General features: G+C 41.0%; 2 protein-coding genes across 2 annotated transcripts; one reads left to right on the top strand and one right to left on the bottom strand.

Annotated features, from left to right (window-relative positions):
* The first annotated feature begins 7142 nt into the window (after positions 1 to 7142).
* Positions 7143 to 9500, top strand: LOC109752608 (uncharacterized). Its single transcript, XM_020311506.4, has 3 exons — positions 7143 to 7799; positions 7979 to 8230; positions 8852 to 9500. The coding sequence occupies exons 1-3, from the start codon at positions 7216 to 7218 to the stop codon at positions 9321 to 9323; spliced, it is 1308 nt and encodes a 435-aa protein (XP_020167095.1). The 5' UTR covers positions 7143 to 7215; the 3' UTR covers positions 9324 to 9500.
* Positions 9501 to 11562: 2062 nt separating this feature from the next.
* Positions 11563 to 12694, bottom strand: LOC120969410 (uncharacterized). Its single transcript, XM_040396599.1, has 2 exons — positions 12424 to 12694; positions 11563 to 11985 (listed from the first exon to the last, which is right to left on the bottom strand). Exons 1-2 carry the CDS (start codon positions 12683 to 12685, stop codon positions 11897 to 11899), a joined length of 351 nt encoding a protein of 116 aa, XP_040252533.1. The 5' UTR covers positions 12686 to 12694; the 3' UTR covers positions 11563 to 11896.
* Between the last annotated feature and the right edge of the window lie 908 nt (positions 12695 to 13602).

Raw genomic sequence — 13602 nt, 5'->3', positions numbered from 1 at the left:
TTCGTGTTCTTCTTGCTCTCAAGACCTCAAGAACATTGCTCTCAAGACCTAGTGTTGGCACACACACATGGGAGAATATAAACTAAATGGACGAGATGGCCAAAAGAAGAAATTCGTACATGGAGTTATGAGCATCTATGGGAACGCGTCTTTCATAAAGAAACATTGGATAGTGTTTTTCTTTCATTCTTTTTACCATGTGAGTTCAGCCAATTCCCCTGAAGTTCAACTATGCTATTCGAACTTGAATTCATGGCTCAAATAATTCTTATTTCTCTGATTAACAAGAAATTTTATTGGGAGTCTTTAATTAGAATATTAATAGAAGAAGCCATGTAAGGACATATTGGAAGTATAGGTACGTAGTTGAGAAGAATGAGTTGGAGGCGCAGAAGAAGATGCAGGCGCTGCCGCTAGTCCAGATAATGAGTTGGAGGTGCTAGGAAGAAGTTCGGTCCTCAATCACCAATGCCAAAAAAGCGGGCGCTTTGGACCAAGGAAGAAAGCAATATTCAACCATTCTTTACATCCTTGTCGTTTTTCCCAGCTAGCTAGATATTCTTTTGTCCTTGCACTATTTTTGGATATGCATGGTGCTTCTGTCATGTATAGTGATTAAGAAAGTGTTCAGATATGATTCAATAAAGAAATATTTATAGATTTTTTTCTTACTTAACTATATACTTATTGTTGTCTACCGTTATCTACTTAGGTAAGTTACTTATTTTAAATGGTGCCTCCTAGAAAGATTGAGTGATGGAAACTACTCGGTCATGATTACTGCATTACTAAAAAGACGTGGATGTCGCCAAGAGGGGAGGGGTGAATAGCCATTTTAAAACACTTACGGTTTAGGCTTGAACAGATACGGAATAAAACTAGCGTTTAATTTATCAAGCACAAAACCTAAATAAAATTTGGTTCAACTATGTGCACCAACAACTTATGGTAAACAAGACAAACAACTATGTGATAACAAGATATATAACTGGAATCATGAATGTTATCACAAATAAGTGCATAAGTAAAGGGCTCGGGTAAGAGATAGTTGAGGCAAACGGAGACGAGAGGATGTATCCTGAAGCTCACACCCATACGGATGCTAATCTCTATTAGAGCGGTGTGGATGCACAATGCTCCAAAGCGCCACAATGACTCACTGTATTCGCCTTGTGCCCTCACACAATGCAAGGTGCCGTGACTCCACTAAGGGACCCTTGAGCACAGACACCGAACCCGTACAATTGGAGACCCTTGATGGTTGTCACCGAACCCATGCAAATTGCCCGGGGCAATCTCCACAACTTAATTGGAGGCTATCGAAGCTTGCCCGAAGCTTTACACCACAATGATTGAGCTTTGCGACAATACCAACTGCAAGCGCCCAAGCACCCAATAGGAACAAGCTCTAGGTTACCAAGCACCCAAGAGTATAAGTAAGCTTCTCAACTTTCACTTCCACGAATCCTTGTGGAGAACTCAAACATATGCACCAAATGCAATGAAAGAACACCGAGTCCTCAAGTCCTGCTCTCCCAAATCTCACCACAACAACTAATGCTATGGAGGAATATCAGAGGAAGAACAAAGGAGGAGAACACAAAGAACTCCAAGATCTAGATCCACGAGGTTCCCCTCACTTAGAGGAGATATGGATTGGTGGAAATGTAGATCTAGGTCTTCTCGCTCTCTTTTCCCTAAAAAAGATGCAAGATTCATGGGAGGAATAGAGAGAAGGCAAAGCTTTTGGAGTTCAACAATGGAGGAGAAAGCGTGCTCCAAAAACGTGAGCACCATTGGGGAAGAAGACCCCCTTATAAATAGGCCCCCAGAAATCTAACTGTTACCGTGTAGAAAACACTGGAGCGGTACAACCGCTCCAGGAAGCAAATTGGGAGCTGCGGCCCGGCTACAGGGGTGGCCAGGGCGAACAAAGTGGTAGAACCGTCTGGTTGCCTGGTTTTACCGGTTATTATGAAAATAACTAGAACAACCACTAGGCCACCGCCCGAGCACCCCTACAAAACCCGAGGGAATCACTTCTTGGGTGGTAGTTGGTCCTGTAGTACCGCTCGAGAAAGTAGCGGTACGACCGCCTAGCCGTGTATAGTTGTGTCCACTCAGCGGTACAACCGCTAGCACGAGCGGTATAACTGGACCAGGTAAAGACTGCAGAAAACATGTAAAATTAGAACTTTCATAATTTCTGCAAATGAGCTCTAATTTTGACAAACTCAAGCTTGATAGAAAGCTAATGAATAGGTAAATACAAATTATATAGAAGTGTCAAACCTCTATGAGTGAAGAACCGGCAAAAACAACCACATCGAAAATGTAATTGAAGATGCATAGGATATCCATTTTCGATGAACTTGAGCTTGTCATGAAGATAACCACGGGTTCTAAGACTCGCAAATAGAAAGCCAAACAAGAACCAAGAAAGATGATGCCAAGGATGCAAAGTTTGAGTTCTCTATGAACGATACGATCAAGTTACTAACTCGAGATCCCACCTTGATAGTATGCCTATTGATCCTATAACCCGGTCTCCAAACTAACACAATGAGACCAGTAAGATAGAACACCTATCAAAGTAATACCTTCGCACTGCGCAATCAATTGAGCTAGATGATGCCGATCTTGACCTTCTCAAGTTGGACCACCTTTATTAATTGTGTTGGCTAGATGAAGACTAGTAATTTGCTCCCCCATACACCACTATGCGAGATACTCTCTTAGGCACATATTCACTTGTCTAGTATCACCAGAATGGACAACAAGATTCAAGCATGTGATCTCTTCGTGATGCTCCTCTTGAACTTGCACAACAACTCAACCTTGAACCTTTTCTTCTCACTGTCCATGGATGATGTCTTAAAGGTAAACATGAGTATTCAAATAATCTTCTTCTTCAAGACATGCTTTCAACAGGCTCAACTCTCACATGACCATTCTTTTGATAACTCCTTGAATAACACCTTGGTCATCAATAATCTTCTACATTCAACCTTGAAGCCAACATATGACCTTCAAGAATTGCCTATGGAAAAACTCTTCCAAGTATCTAAAAGCAACTAGTAGTCCATAGGGATTGTCATAAATTACCAAAACCAAAGATGGGGCGACCATGCTCTTTCAATTACTTTGGTCTGATAATGTGCATTGATGGGTGGAATCTCATCTCGTCGGCCCGCTCTGCACCATGGTATTTAAGCTTCTCTTTTAAATGATGAAGAAACTCGGGGATAGGTCAAAACCCATCCAAGTTCACGTGCAAATAAAAATAAAATTGTGCACCCTTAAATATTCATGAGCTACCACCTCCTCTTCCCCTATCGAGCATGCTTCCCAATAAGCATTATCCACACATCCCATATCTCTCTCATCAGCATCCTTCCACCTAGTGGCCATGTGGTGTAGCCCGCTCTTGGCACTTCCTCTATCATATTATTTGGGTCGTGCTTCAGCATGGGAGGCGACCGGTGAGGATATGACATCAGTGCAGATGGACCGGAGGCATGATATGCTATGGTGACACTTCGAATTTGTGTAGATCAAAGGACCCCGGACCACACATACTACTACTATGCATGATTGACATCTTTTTGTACCTAGGATTAGGTATGTAGATATTTAACAATATACAATTATATTGTCCATTTTTATATCACCAACAAAAATCTGGTGACAAATTTACAAAGCCTTTTAGCGCAGGAGTTTGTCCTATGGCACATATAAGATGGATAATAGTGTTACCATATGTTTATTCTTCTTATTTTCTATGGACCAATTGTTATATGTAGGAAAATGGTTATTTGTAATCGTTATAACTTATATTACAACAATTTTTATTTTTGAACAATCTTTATTCTTGTGTGGCTTTTGGGGACAACAAAACGTATCACCACTGTAAAATGAACAAAAAAATTGATTTATGCATAATGAAGGCAAAAATGTTCATGAAGCAACTATAATTTCTTATTTGCAACAAGCACAACCTAGATCTAGCAATGCGCCAATGCCTAAGAAGCCCAAGGAGAATGGAGGCAAATATGTTTGCAAACCATCCCGAGGTACAACATAACTTGTTTTCTCCGACCCGGTAAAGTGCAATCCTCACCTCTTCAGGTGAGAGTATGCGCAGAAATTTTGGAGTGGGAAGATTCATATGCCCATTTTCTTAATTTAGGGGTTTGTCTTAAGCTCATAGCTATTTTATTTCTCTAATATTAATACTACAAGAGACTCTCAATGAGTTCAGTACCAACAATTTACACACTGAGAAAACATCGTTCTTCCTTTACGAATCTAGGTTTTGGTATAGTAACTCTCTAGCTACTCGCCTCGACAAAATCAAGCCAATAACTTCCAGTCGCTATGTTAGGCCATTTCAGTGTGCCTGCGAGATCTCGTCCATGGGACGGACTCGTGGGAGTGTGATGTTAAAACGAAAACATATTTTCAAAGTAGAAACCCTAATTCTAGGTACTTTACCCGATTTACCAAAAATAAGTAAGAATTTTCTAGTGAGAAATCTTCAGCAAAAACATAAAAGTTGTGCTAAAAAATCAGGAAAAGCTATCTTTAGTTGTATGTTTCTTGATTTTATCAACAAGATGTGTCATGTTTTTTTATAAAGCAGGGACATATTTTCACAATAGCATTACCATATTTTCATAATTCATTTGAGAGCATACATAGTATTAAGTCGGAGTTGTTTATAACTATACTAGACTGAGGCATAGCTAGATCATGAGTGACCCAAACATAGTCAAACACAACCAGGGTTCCCCGACCCCATTGGCACCGAAAGGCCCCTAGAGGTGAGTGAACCTGGTGGCGGCACTTACGCGAGAATCCTAGCTGCCTTTCTTTGGAGAGAGTTGTGAGACGATAGTGTGAGGTGGAAATGTATTTTGTTCCCCTAGTTTCTAAAAAAAAATAGTTATATATGACAACAAATGTTTCATGATCAGAGGGGTTCATTTATCCAACAAAACTAAATTATTCGTCTTTGTGAAAAAGTATTATTGATGAGTTAAAAATATTTCAAATTTTAAATTTCCATGTTGAATACTAATCAAATAACTTCACACACACCGTCTTAAAAATATTGATGTGGTTGTTCGACAAGAAACTAGAAGCAATAATAAAAGGTTACTGGACTACCTCAGGAATGCATAACAAAAATAATGAACAAATAGGCCAGTGGAAAAGATACAATACAGAAGAAAACATAAAGGGAGTGCCATATGTAGGGTACACAATAAATGATAAAAAAACTAAGAAGAAAGGGAATCAACAATAAAAAGGAAGTGAAGATGGTAAAATAAAACAAAAAAATTGTAAAATATACTTAAAATAAAATTGGAAAATGAAAAACCCAGTATATGCATTGCTTGACGTCAAACCAGTAGTCGTTTTGCTTGTGTATGTTTTTGAAAAGCAAGACCAAAAGTGAACCAACACCCTCGATTATTGCAAAAACACCATCCGGTTACAAAGCAGCCCGGACTAATTCCGCAAATTGCTGCATTTGACTAGAAATCCATTTATTTCTCCGTTTCAGCTCAATATAAGGAAATTAGACATTTTATCATGTTAGAAATGTATGTTTAAGATAGAATCATTGAGCAAAATAGTTGAAACTAGATAAAAAACACTTTTATCTACCATAACGGTGGAGGGGGCAGGAAGGGTCGTCAACTACAATGCTTCCACATCAATCCACGGTAGCGCTGGTACTCTTGTCGATAAGTCATGGTATGGAGCTTATATCATGGATGTGGTAGGTTGGGTCTCCTCGCCTGGCCCTCACCTTGTTCTCCGTGTTGAAGGTATGTGCTTTAGATTGTTGTCACTAGTATCTCTAGCAACGTCAAGCGACTTTCCGACTGTAGTTATCAGGACTACCTGGCTCCTGTGATGTAGACTTGGTGTTGGTATGCTTCACAATGCTACCGTTAGAATTTAACCTCCTATGATTTTATTAGTTAGTAATCTGGCGTAACAATTGGCTGAAAGTTAATACTCCTACGTTCTAATCTTTTTTTCCTTCACTAGAAAAAAATACAGTTGTGAAGCCCGTTATCATTGATTCCTTTCCTATAATCTAGTTTAATAACTTGTCCGCGGTATTAAGACTGAGTTTAAAACTACGAAGCAAACGCCATTTATGAACATGGCTGAAACATTAGCATATGAGTGCATGAGTATGCACGCAGTCCCATATGATAGCTAGACGATGCATCATGCACTTAAAAACCTATGTTCATTTTGCAACCTCTATGTTTGTGTATATCACGTAGAAATCTCGAAATTATTTGAACATGAGAGATAGATAGATATGGAAGATAAGTGTGTCAAATTTATTGACTTCATGGGTTATTAATTTGTATCTCTATATATACATATAAAAAAGATATGTAGATATGTACACAATTGATTGGCCCATGTATTGAATCTTTTTACCATGAAGTGCCATTAAATGACCTAAGCCAAGAAATCTGCCTATAGATGGAATTCCGTGCGTTGGATGTGGGAAGAATGGTCACCAAAATTAAAAGAAAGGATATGCTTACCTTCGCTGGTAATGTGTGTGGATCATATATATGTAGCCAAGTTATCATGGGGAGATATTAATCAATTATTTGCAAATATGTATGCAATAAAACTCCATTGATGCATGTGTCACTAGCAGCCAAATCCGAATGGAGATCCTGTGTGCTTTGCATATTTGAGAGCGGCAGAAACCATGGTTTGAGTCTTGCACTCTAAGATGAGAACACATGTCATGCATGCGCACAAGATACATGTTCTATCTATCTACACCGAAATTGATCAATACTCAATAGGCATGCGTGTGTTGTTTCTAGCAATCTTCTTGCGTATATTTGGAGGCCCGTGGCAATTATTTGCATTGGCAAAATAAGAAAAGATTTTTTGAAAGAAAGCCACAATGTCAAGGTCAACTTAAAATAGTTTGGCATGTTCCTGAGAGGGTCATAAGAATTAATTATCTTAACTATAGTTCAATCTACTTTAGTATGGACCGACAAACTATCAATGTGCCAAATTAAATTAGCGAAAGTAGGACTGCACACAAGAGGGCTATAAATACACTATCTTACTCCCCAGTCTCCATCCCCAAGCTATAACCCATCTTCATAGTTCATACTCCTCATCATTCTATAGCGTTCAACTACCCACTTTCTCATGGATCCAATAGTCAACCAGGGGTGGACCTCATCCGAGGTAGAGGAGGCATGCTCACTCATTGCTAGGCTCAATGCCAACAAAATCATGTACGATGATAACGATGACAAGAACAAGAAGCACAACTACATCGTGAATTCTCTCCATGCATTGTTCCCTTCAAAGACCATGAAACAGGTAACAGATCTTTATATTGATCTCGCCGTGGAAATGCATATGATCCAACGGAGAGAGGGGACCCATGTTACTAGTGGTAGCCCACAAAACATTTTCACCTTTTGTGACCCTGCCAACGGTAACTATGAGCTACCAAAGGAGGAGAATGGTGCTAGCAGCACACACGGTATCTACACCATGGGTGACCATGCGAATGAAAACTTCGGTGTACGAGAGGAGGCAACAATCATGGACAATAATGGATTGTCCTTTGGTTGTGCAATGGAGGATACGGGGATCACGGTGACGGGTGAGGCACCGCTGATGGCAGACAACAACAAGATGGAGGTGTTGGAGAACAATATTTCCATAGATCAACCAGTTGTTGCCCCACATCAATGGGGTTTTTGGACCGACGAGGAACACAGGTTCGTCCATGGTTGTATACTCTCCTTTGTCATGTAGTTTTAATTGTTGTTTGTTTTCAGTGAACATATATTAATTAAGAATGTTGTGCATATTTATTATGTGAGATCAGTAGCTTATGTTTGTGATGATATTGTACTTTACTAAATGTACACTGGACACTGTCAATTTCCATTTACAGCATGGGCGGCCTTGTTAATGAAAACTTTGAGGTACAAGAGGATGAGGATACGACCATGATTGATAATGGATTTTCATTTTGTTGCGCACTGGAGGATACAACGCAACTGGAGGATACAAGAATCAGGAAGACGGATGAGGCTCTGATGATGGTAGACAAGAACAAGATGGTGGTCTTGGAGAACAATACTTCCACTGATCGACCAGTTGTTGCCGCACATCAACGGAAGTATTGGACCAAAGAGGAACACAAGTTAGTCGATACCTATATTCTCCCTTGTCATGTAGTTTTAGTTGTTCTTTATCTAAAATCGACACATGATAATTAAGCTCTGCGAATTAATTCTATGAGGCAGGTGTGTTAAATTGATATTGCACTTTACTAAATGTATATCTGGATGTTTACAATTTACATTTTTGATAAATACTAATCCCTGCAAATTAGATATTGATGAACTTTCTTGCTGGCTTAAAAAATTTATGTGATTGGACCTTGATTAAAAAATAGAAAGGCAGTAAATTAGGCCATTAAATTCCAATATGGTACGTCTTGTCACAATCAAACAGATCAATAACCTGTAATGATTGTCATTTCACTATAGAAAAATAGAGGTATGGTAAATTTGAATTCGTAATATGTTTCGGTTGTCAATATGTTAGAAAATGTTCGTCCACTTATGGATTTCTGATATACATATATTCTATCCAGTACCCGTACATAAACAAAAGTAAGCATGTGTTGTTGTAGTGGTTCGAACCTGTCAAACTGGAACTTTGCTTCAATCTATATTAGTTGCTTCAATAAAACAACTGCACAATTTATCGTTCAGTAAAGAATTTAACCTAACAATTCTTTTGAACATTGTGTCCACAGGTCATTTCTTTATGGGCTGGAAGTCTATGGCCGTGGCGACTGGAAAAACATATCCAAGCACTTCGTCACCACTAAGACCCCCGTCCAAGTTTCAAGCCATGCACAAAAGTTTTTCAAGAGAATACAGAAAAAGGGATCGTCAGGGACAAAGCGTTACAGCATCAATGATGTCAGGCTCCATGACAATGAGCTATTGGCAGCAAATAATAGTTCTGCCCCTCGGCAAACCCTTTCTTTCACCGGCCTCAATAATGACCCAAGCTTTAGGTTGCAGGGTCCGACGAGCTCGTTCGCAGTCATGAACAACCTAACTCAGTGCTCCCCTTCCATATATAATCAACAAGTGGGTCAGCAGCCAATGTGGAGTGAGCAGCAGATGATGGGTTCTGTTGCAGCTGTAATGGACCGGGTAGGAAACTATGTGCCTGATGGCCAACAAGGGTCAGCTTATTTTTATCTTGGCAACGTATGAACAAGATGTAGTAGATCGTAGGCTTGGGCCATGTTTGGAATGCTAGCCACGCATGTGTCCATGAATAAACGGACTGTCCTCCTAAAGATGGCAACAAGACATTATGGCCGGCATGTGTGTTTAATAAGTGAATAAATAGTTATGTTTCCATATATAAAAAGTATTTCACCTTCGATAGTCTCAGCATCTTAATAGTGTTTCTAATGCTAAAAAGAAGTGTTTGCCATCTCCCTTATTTTGTAAGACTATATATTGTTGTTGTATTGCCATACGAAAGCATACATGATGTCTCAATATGTGGCCCTGACTGTTGTATCATAATTTGCCTACATTAGGAGATTGCAATCACCCGATGAAAAAGCACAGGAATCTTAGCAAAAAGTTAAATATTGGTTGATTAAATCAAATAAGATTCAGTTGCTGAATTACTTGAAAATCAGACCTTCTACACGATAGTTAGATCCTACTTACTAACACTAGTTTATCTAAAGCATGCATGATGGCTCTTCCCGTTTTTCGTCCAAGAGCCCCTAGTAATTAATATTGTGTGGTGTTGCTACATTGCGGCAATGTAATGCCTATATATAAATATGATGATGGAGTTGATATAATTTAAAATTAAGGATTTCATATTTCACTGTCACTATAGTTCACAGTTTGTCACTAGGGAGTAAAACAGAGAAACCAATCAGTTATAAAAACCTTACCCTCACCATCATTTTAAATCCCAACACTCTCCATAATATTAAATTTGTGTCTCTGAGAATGGAGGATGAAGAGATCAGGGGCACGATTGGCATTTATTGAGGTATTTCCATGTTACGTTCTTCTTGCTCTAGAGACCTAGGTTGGGACGTAGGCTTGGAAAATTATATATGAAATGGCAGAGATGGCCAAAAGAAGAAATTAGTAGGTGATCATTTATCGGAATGGGTCATTTCATAAAGAAACATTGGATAGTGTTTTTTTTCCTTCTTTTGGCCACAGGAGTTGATCCAGTCCCCCTGAAGTTCATTTGCGCCATTATAGATTGGACCCTTGGCTCATATCTCTCGTATTTTTTCCCATTAACAGGAGGATTTATGGGGAGTTTGTAATCAGTATACTAATAGATGGAGACATGGAAGGACATATTGGAAGTACGGACAGTTGAGAAGAATGAGTAGGAGGCTGAGATGGCGAAGTGGGAGATGCCGCTAGTCCAAGATAATGAGGTGGAGGTGCTATTGAAGCGATTCGTTCATCAATCAGCATTTCCACAAAAATGGGTGCTTCAGGCCAAGGAAGAAAGACACACTCAATCATTTGTTATGTCCTTGTCGTTTTCCCCAATTAGGTCCTTTTTTTGTTGTCTTTGCACTGTTTTTATGCGTGAATGTTGCTTCTGTCATGTATAGTGCTTTAGCAAGTTTTCCGATATGAATTAATAGATACAGATTTACAGGTTTAGTTTTTTCTTTTCTTACTGAACTATAGACTTATTGTTATCTACCGTTATCTACTAATTTCAGTTACTTCTTTTAAAAAGTGCCTTCTAGAGAGGTTGAGTGATGGGAGCTACTCGATCTTGATTAATGCATTGCTTTGGTCTCATCATTGTGATGTTTGTCGTTAATGGGTGGAATCTCAAGTTCTCAACTCACCGGCCCTGGTCTATGTCGGCGGGAAGTTGAAATTCCCCATACCGCATCATGCCAGCCCCTCTTCAGAGTTGCCCAAACCCTTAATGTTACCTCTAAAAATGGAAAAATTGTATGCTAAAGAGAACATCTATAATCAAGGCCTCATGCGAAAGGGAGTTCACCAGTCACACGGGAAAGAGGCCGAGACATCAACCATCCAGAGATCTAGATTGGGAGGCTCAAGGCGTTCGCAACCAGGAGACCAGGAAAGGAATGCGTCCAACCGACTCAAGACCGGGTATAAATACCCGTGTGCCGGAACCAGAAGGGGGCACCTTCTACTTCGACGGCCAAGATAACAGAAATAAAGCCCTAGCTTAGACCTAGATTAGATCTAATCTTAGACATAATAGAGCCTCTGTTGAAATAATAAAGGCGCTGATCCTGGCATAAAGGGCACACTTCCTTTGAACCAAGATTGATTCAGAGGAGCGCAGGTGAATAGACTTCACATGTCCAAACGAGCTTGGGAAAACTCATTCTAGACATAATAGTGCCAGATCTCGTGGACAAAAAATGCATCTGTACTTTGTGACAATGTATGCAGAACATGCATGTAAACAACCCAACTTGAATATTGACACGCATACTCAATCAAGTGAATCTCAATCAACCATAGCACAAACGTCCACAGACAACTGTGTGGAGATCACTAAATTCAGTAGCAGTGGTCGGCCATGTATTAGCTACTCTACAACTTTATTTCTATGTACTCAATTCCACATAAGAAAATTCCAGTTCTGACATAATTTATCTTATGAGCTAAAAGAAAATAATTTTGGAAAAATTAATGTTAAAAGGAAAGGATGCCCACAGGTACTTGGAGGCCGATGACACGGATGCTGTCCATGAGCTCCTGCACCTTGTCAGGATCATTAGCACGCGTTCACATTAGCGGCTCCAGCTATCTTCCAGTGGGATCTCCATCACCACAGGGCATTTCTTCTCCGAGTCACTCAGTGGGGAGAGCCCAGCTGCACCTATACCGTTAAATATGAGTCATTGTTACTTCAGTGTCTGTTCAAGCGCGCAGTCTGAACTTAAACATCAGAAATAGACACCCAAAATTACAAGTTTGTAACTGAATATTGCACAAGGAAACTATCCTGTCATGTATATTCAACACCATGGTTGATCTCAACAACGCCCAATTGGACACCATTTACATGCGACTCCCCTCCAAATGGATCTCTAATTTTGCCAGCTCAGGATAATTAGCGAAGAAGTTGGAATTAAATCTCACCGGATTCAACTGAACCGCTATGGCTTCAGAATGGACCATGAAATCGGTAAGAGCGGTAATACTAAGATTTCGGCTCCTCGCAGGTTCGAACCTCATCTTACTATGGTTGAACTGAACTCCAAGATCTCAAACAATTCTACAGAGAACAAGGGGGGACAGGTAAAGGCAGACCTACCATTGGAGGACGAGACCGAGACGGCGAGGCCGCACCGCCCGCTCGCGCTCCTCCCCCGGAGAACAGGGGCGCTGGGGACGGCGGCGCAGCGGTGGAGGAGGTAGCCGGCCGTCGGCACGATCTTTCCCAAATCCAAGCTCGAGATCGACGCCATTCGTGGTCGCGCTGGTACTGCTGCTTCCGTTTTCTTGCGGCCTCTCTGCTTGCTGGAGCCGGCTCCTCTGACTTGCAGGAGTAAAGGCAGAGAGCTACAGTGGGCCATTGTGTAAAATAGTGGAGGGAAGTCAGGGAGTAAAGCCGGCACTGCAGACAGAACTCTGCAGATGATTACTGTAGCGAATTACTGTGCATAAAAGCGTGTTCGAATCACTGTTTATGCGTGCGTAGTGAAGCAATGTCAGGGAGCTGTAGCTCTCTCTGACTTTCCTTGGAATGTTAGAGGATCTTGTTCCTTGCTTAACGTGTCTGAGCGTCGCATCGAGAGATAGTTACACGATAGTACACATTTGGGGCGGCGGTGGTGGATTGATATTAAGATTGGTAATTTTTATGTGTCAGGACCTAGTTTAGGGCTAGCCGTTGCAAAAATGGCTAAACACTGTATTTCTACGTATTGACGCTGAAACTGACGACTGGGACCCGCATGTCAGGCGCCACGCTGTACAAACGACGCGGCCCGCGCGCTGACCTGGACGAGTCCGGTTCGAATCGGTTTTAGGCACTGCTGGTCGGCCCGAGCCACCCTCGCTCCATTCTTCCTCTTCCCCGTCACTCTCTGCTCCCTCGCCGCCGCCTGCGTCCCCCGTCCGCCGGGCGCAACATCACACCGCCGTAGCCATGGTTTTCGAGGACGAAAGCAGTGATGACAACTCGAGCCTCCCATACATGCAGTCCTCCTCCAGCACCGATGGGCTTAACCAGGTGAGTTCATTTGAGCTAGGGTTAGGGTTAGGTTTTGAGATTTTGGGGATTTTTGTGTTTAGCTGGATTTTGATTTGGGGATATGCTTTGATTTGGTTTCCTCCTTGTCTGCACATGATGTTAACTTTGATTTGCTTCTGCAGGTCCCTTAGTCACTTGAGGACCCGGAGTACAAGGGCCTTGAGCTAGATCTGATGGTGTTCTGTGAGAAGCATGGCAAGGCATCAGAGAGGCTGGTTGCATTTGAAGGAACAGACA

Source organism: Aegilops tauschii, chromosome 7, assembly GCF_002575655.3.
Source record: "Aegilops tauschii subsp. strangulata cultivar AL8/78 chromosome 7, Aet v6.0, whole genome shotgun sequence".
NCBI classification, from domain to species: domain Eukaryota; kingdom Viridiplantae; phylum Streptophyta; class Magnoliopsida; order Poales; family Poaceae; genus Aegilops; species Aegilops tauschii.
The sequence above is the reverse complement of the archived record's forward strand: the minus strand, read 5'-3'. Positions and strand labels throughout refer to the sequence as shown.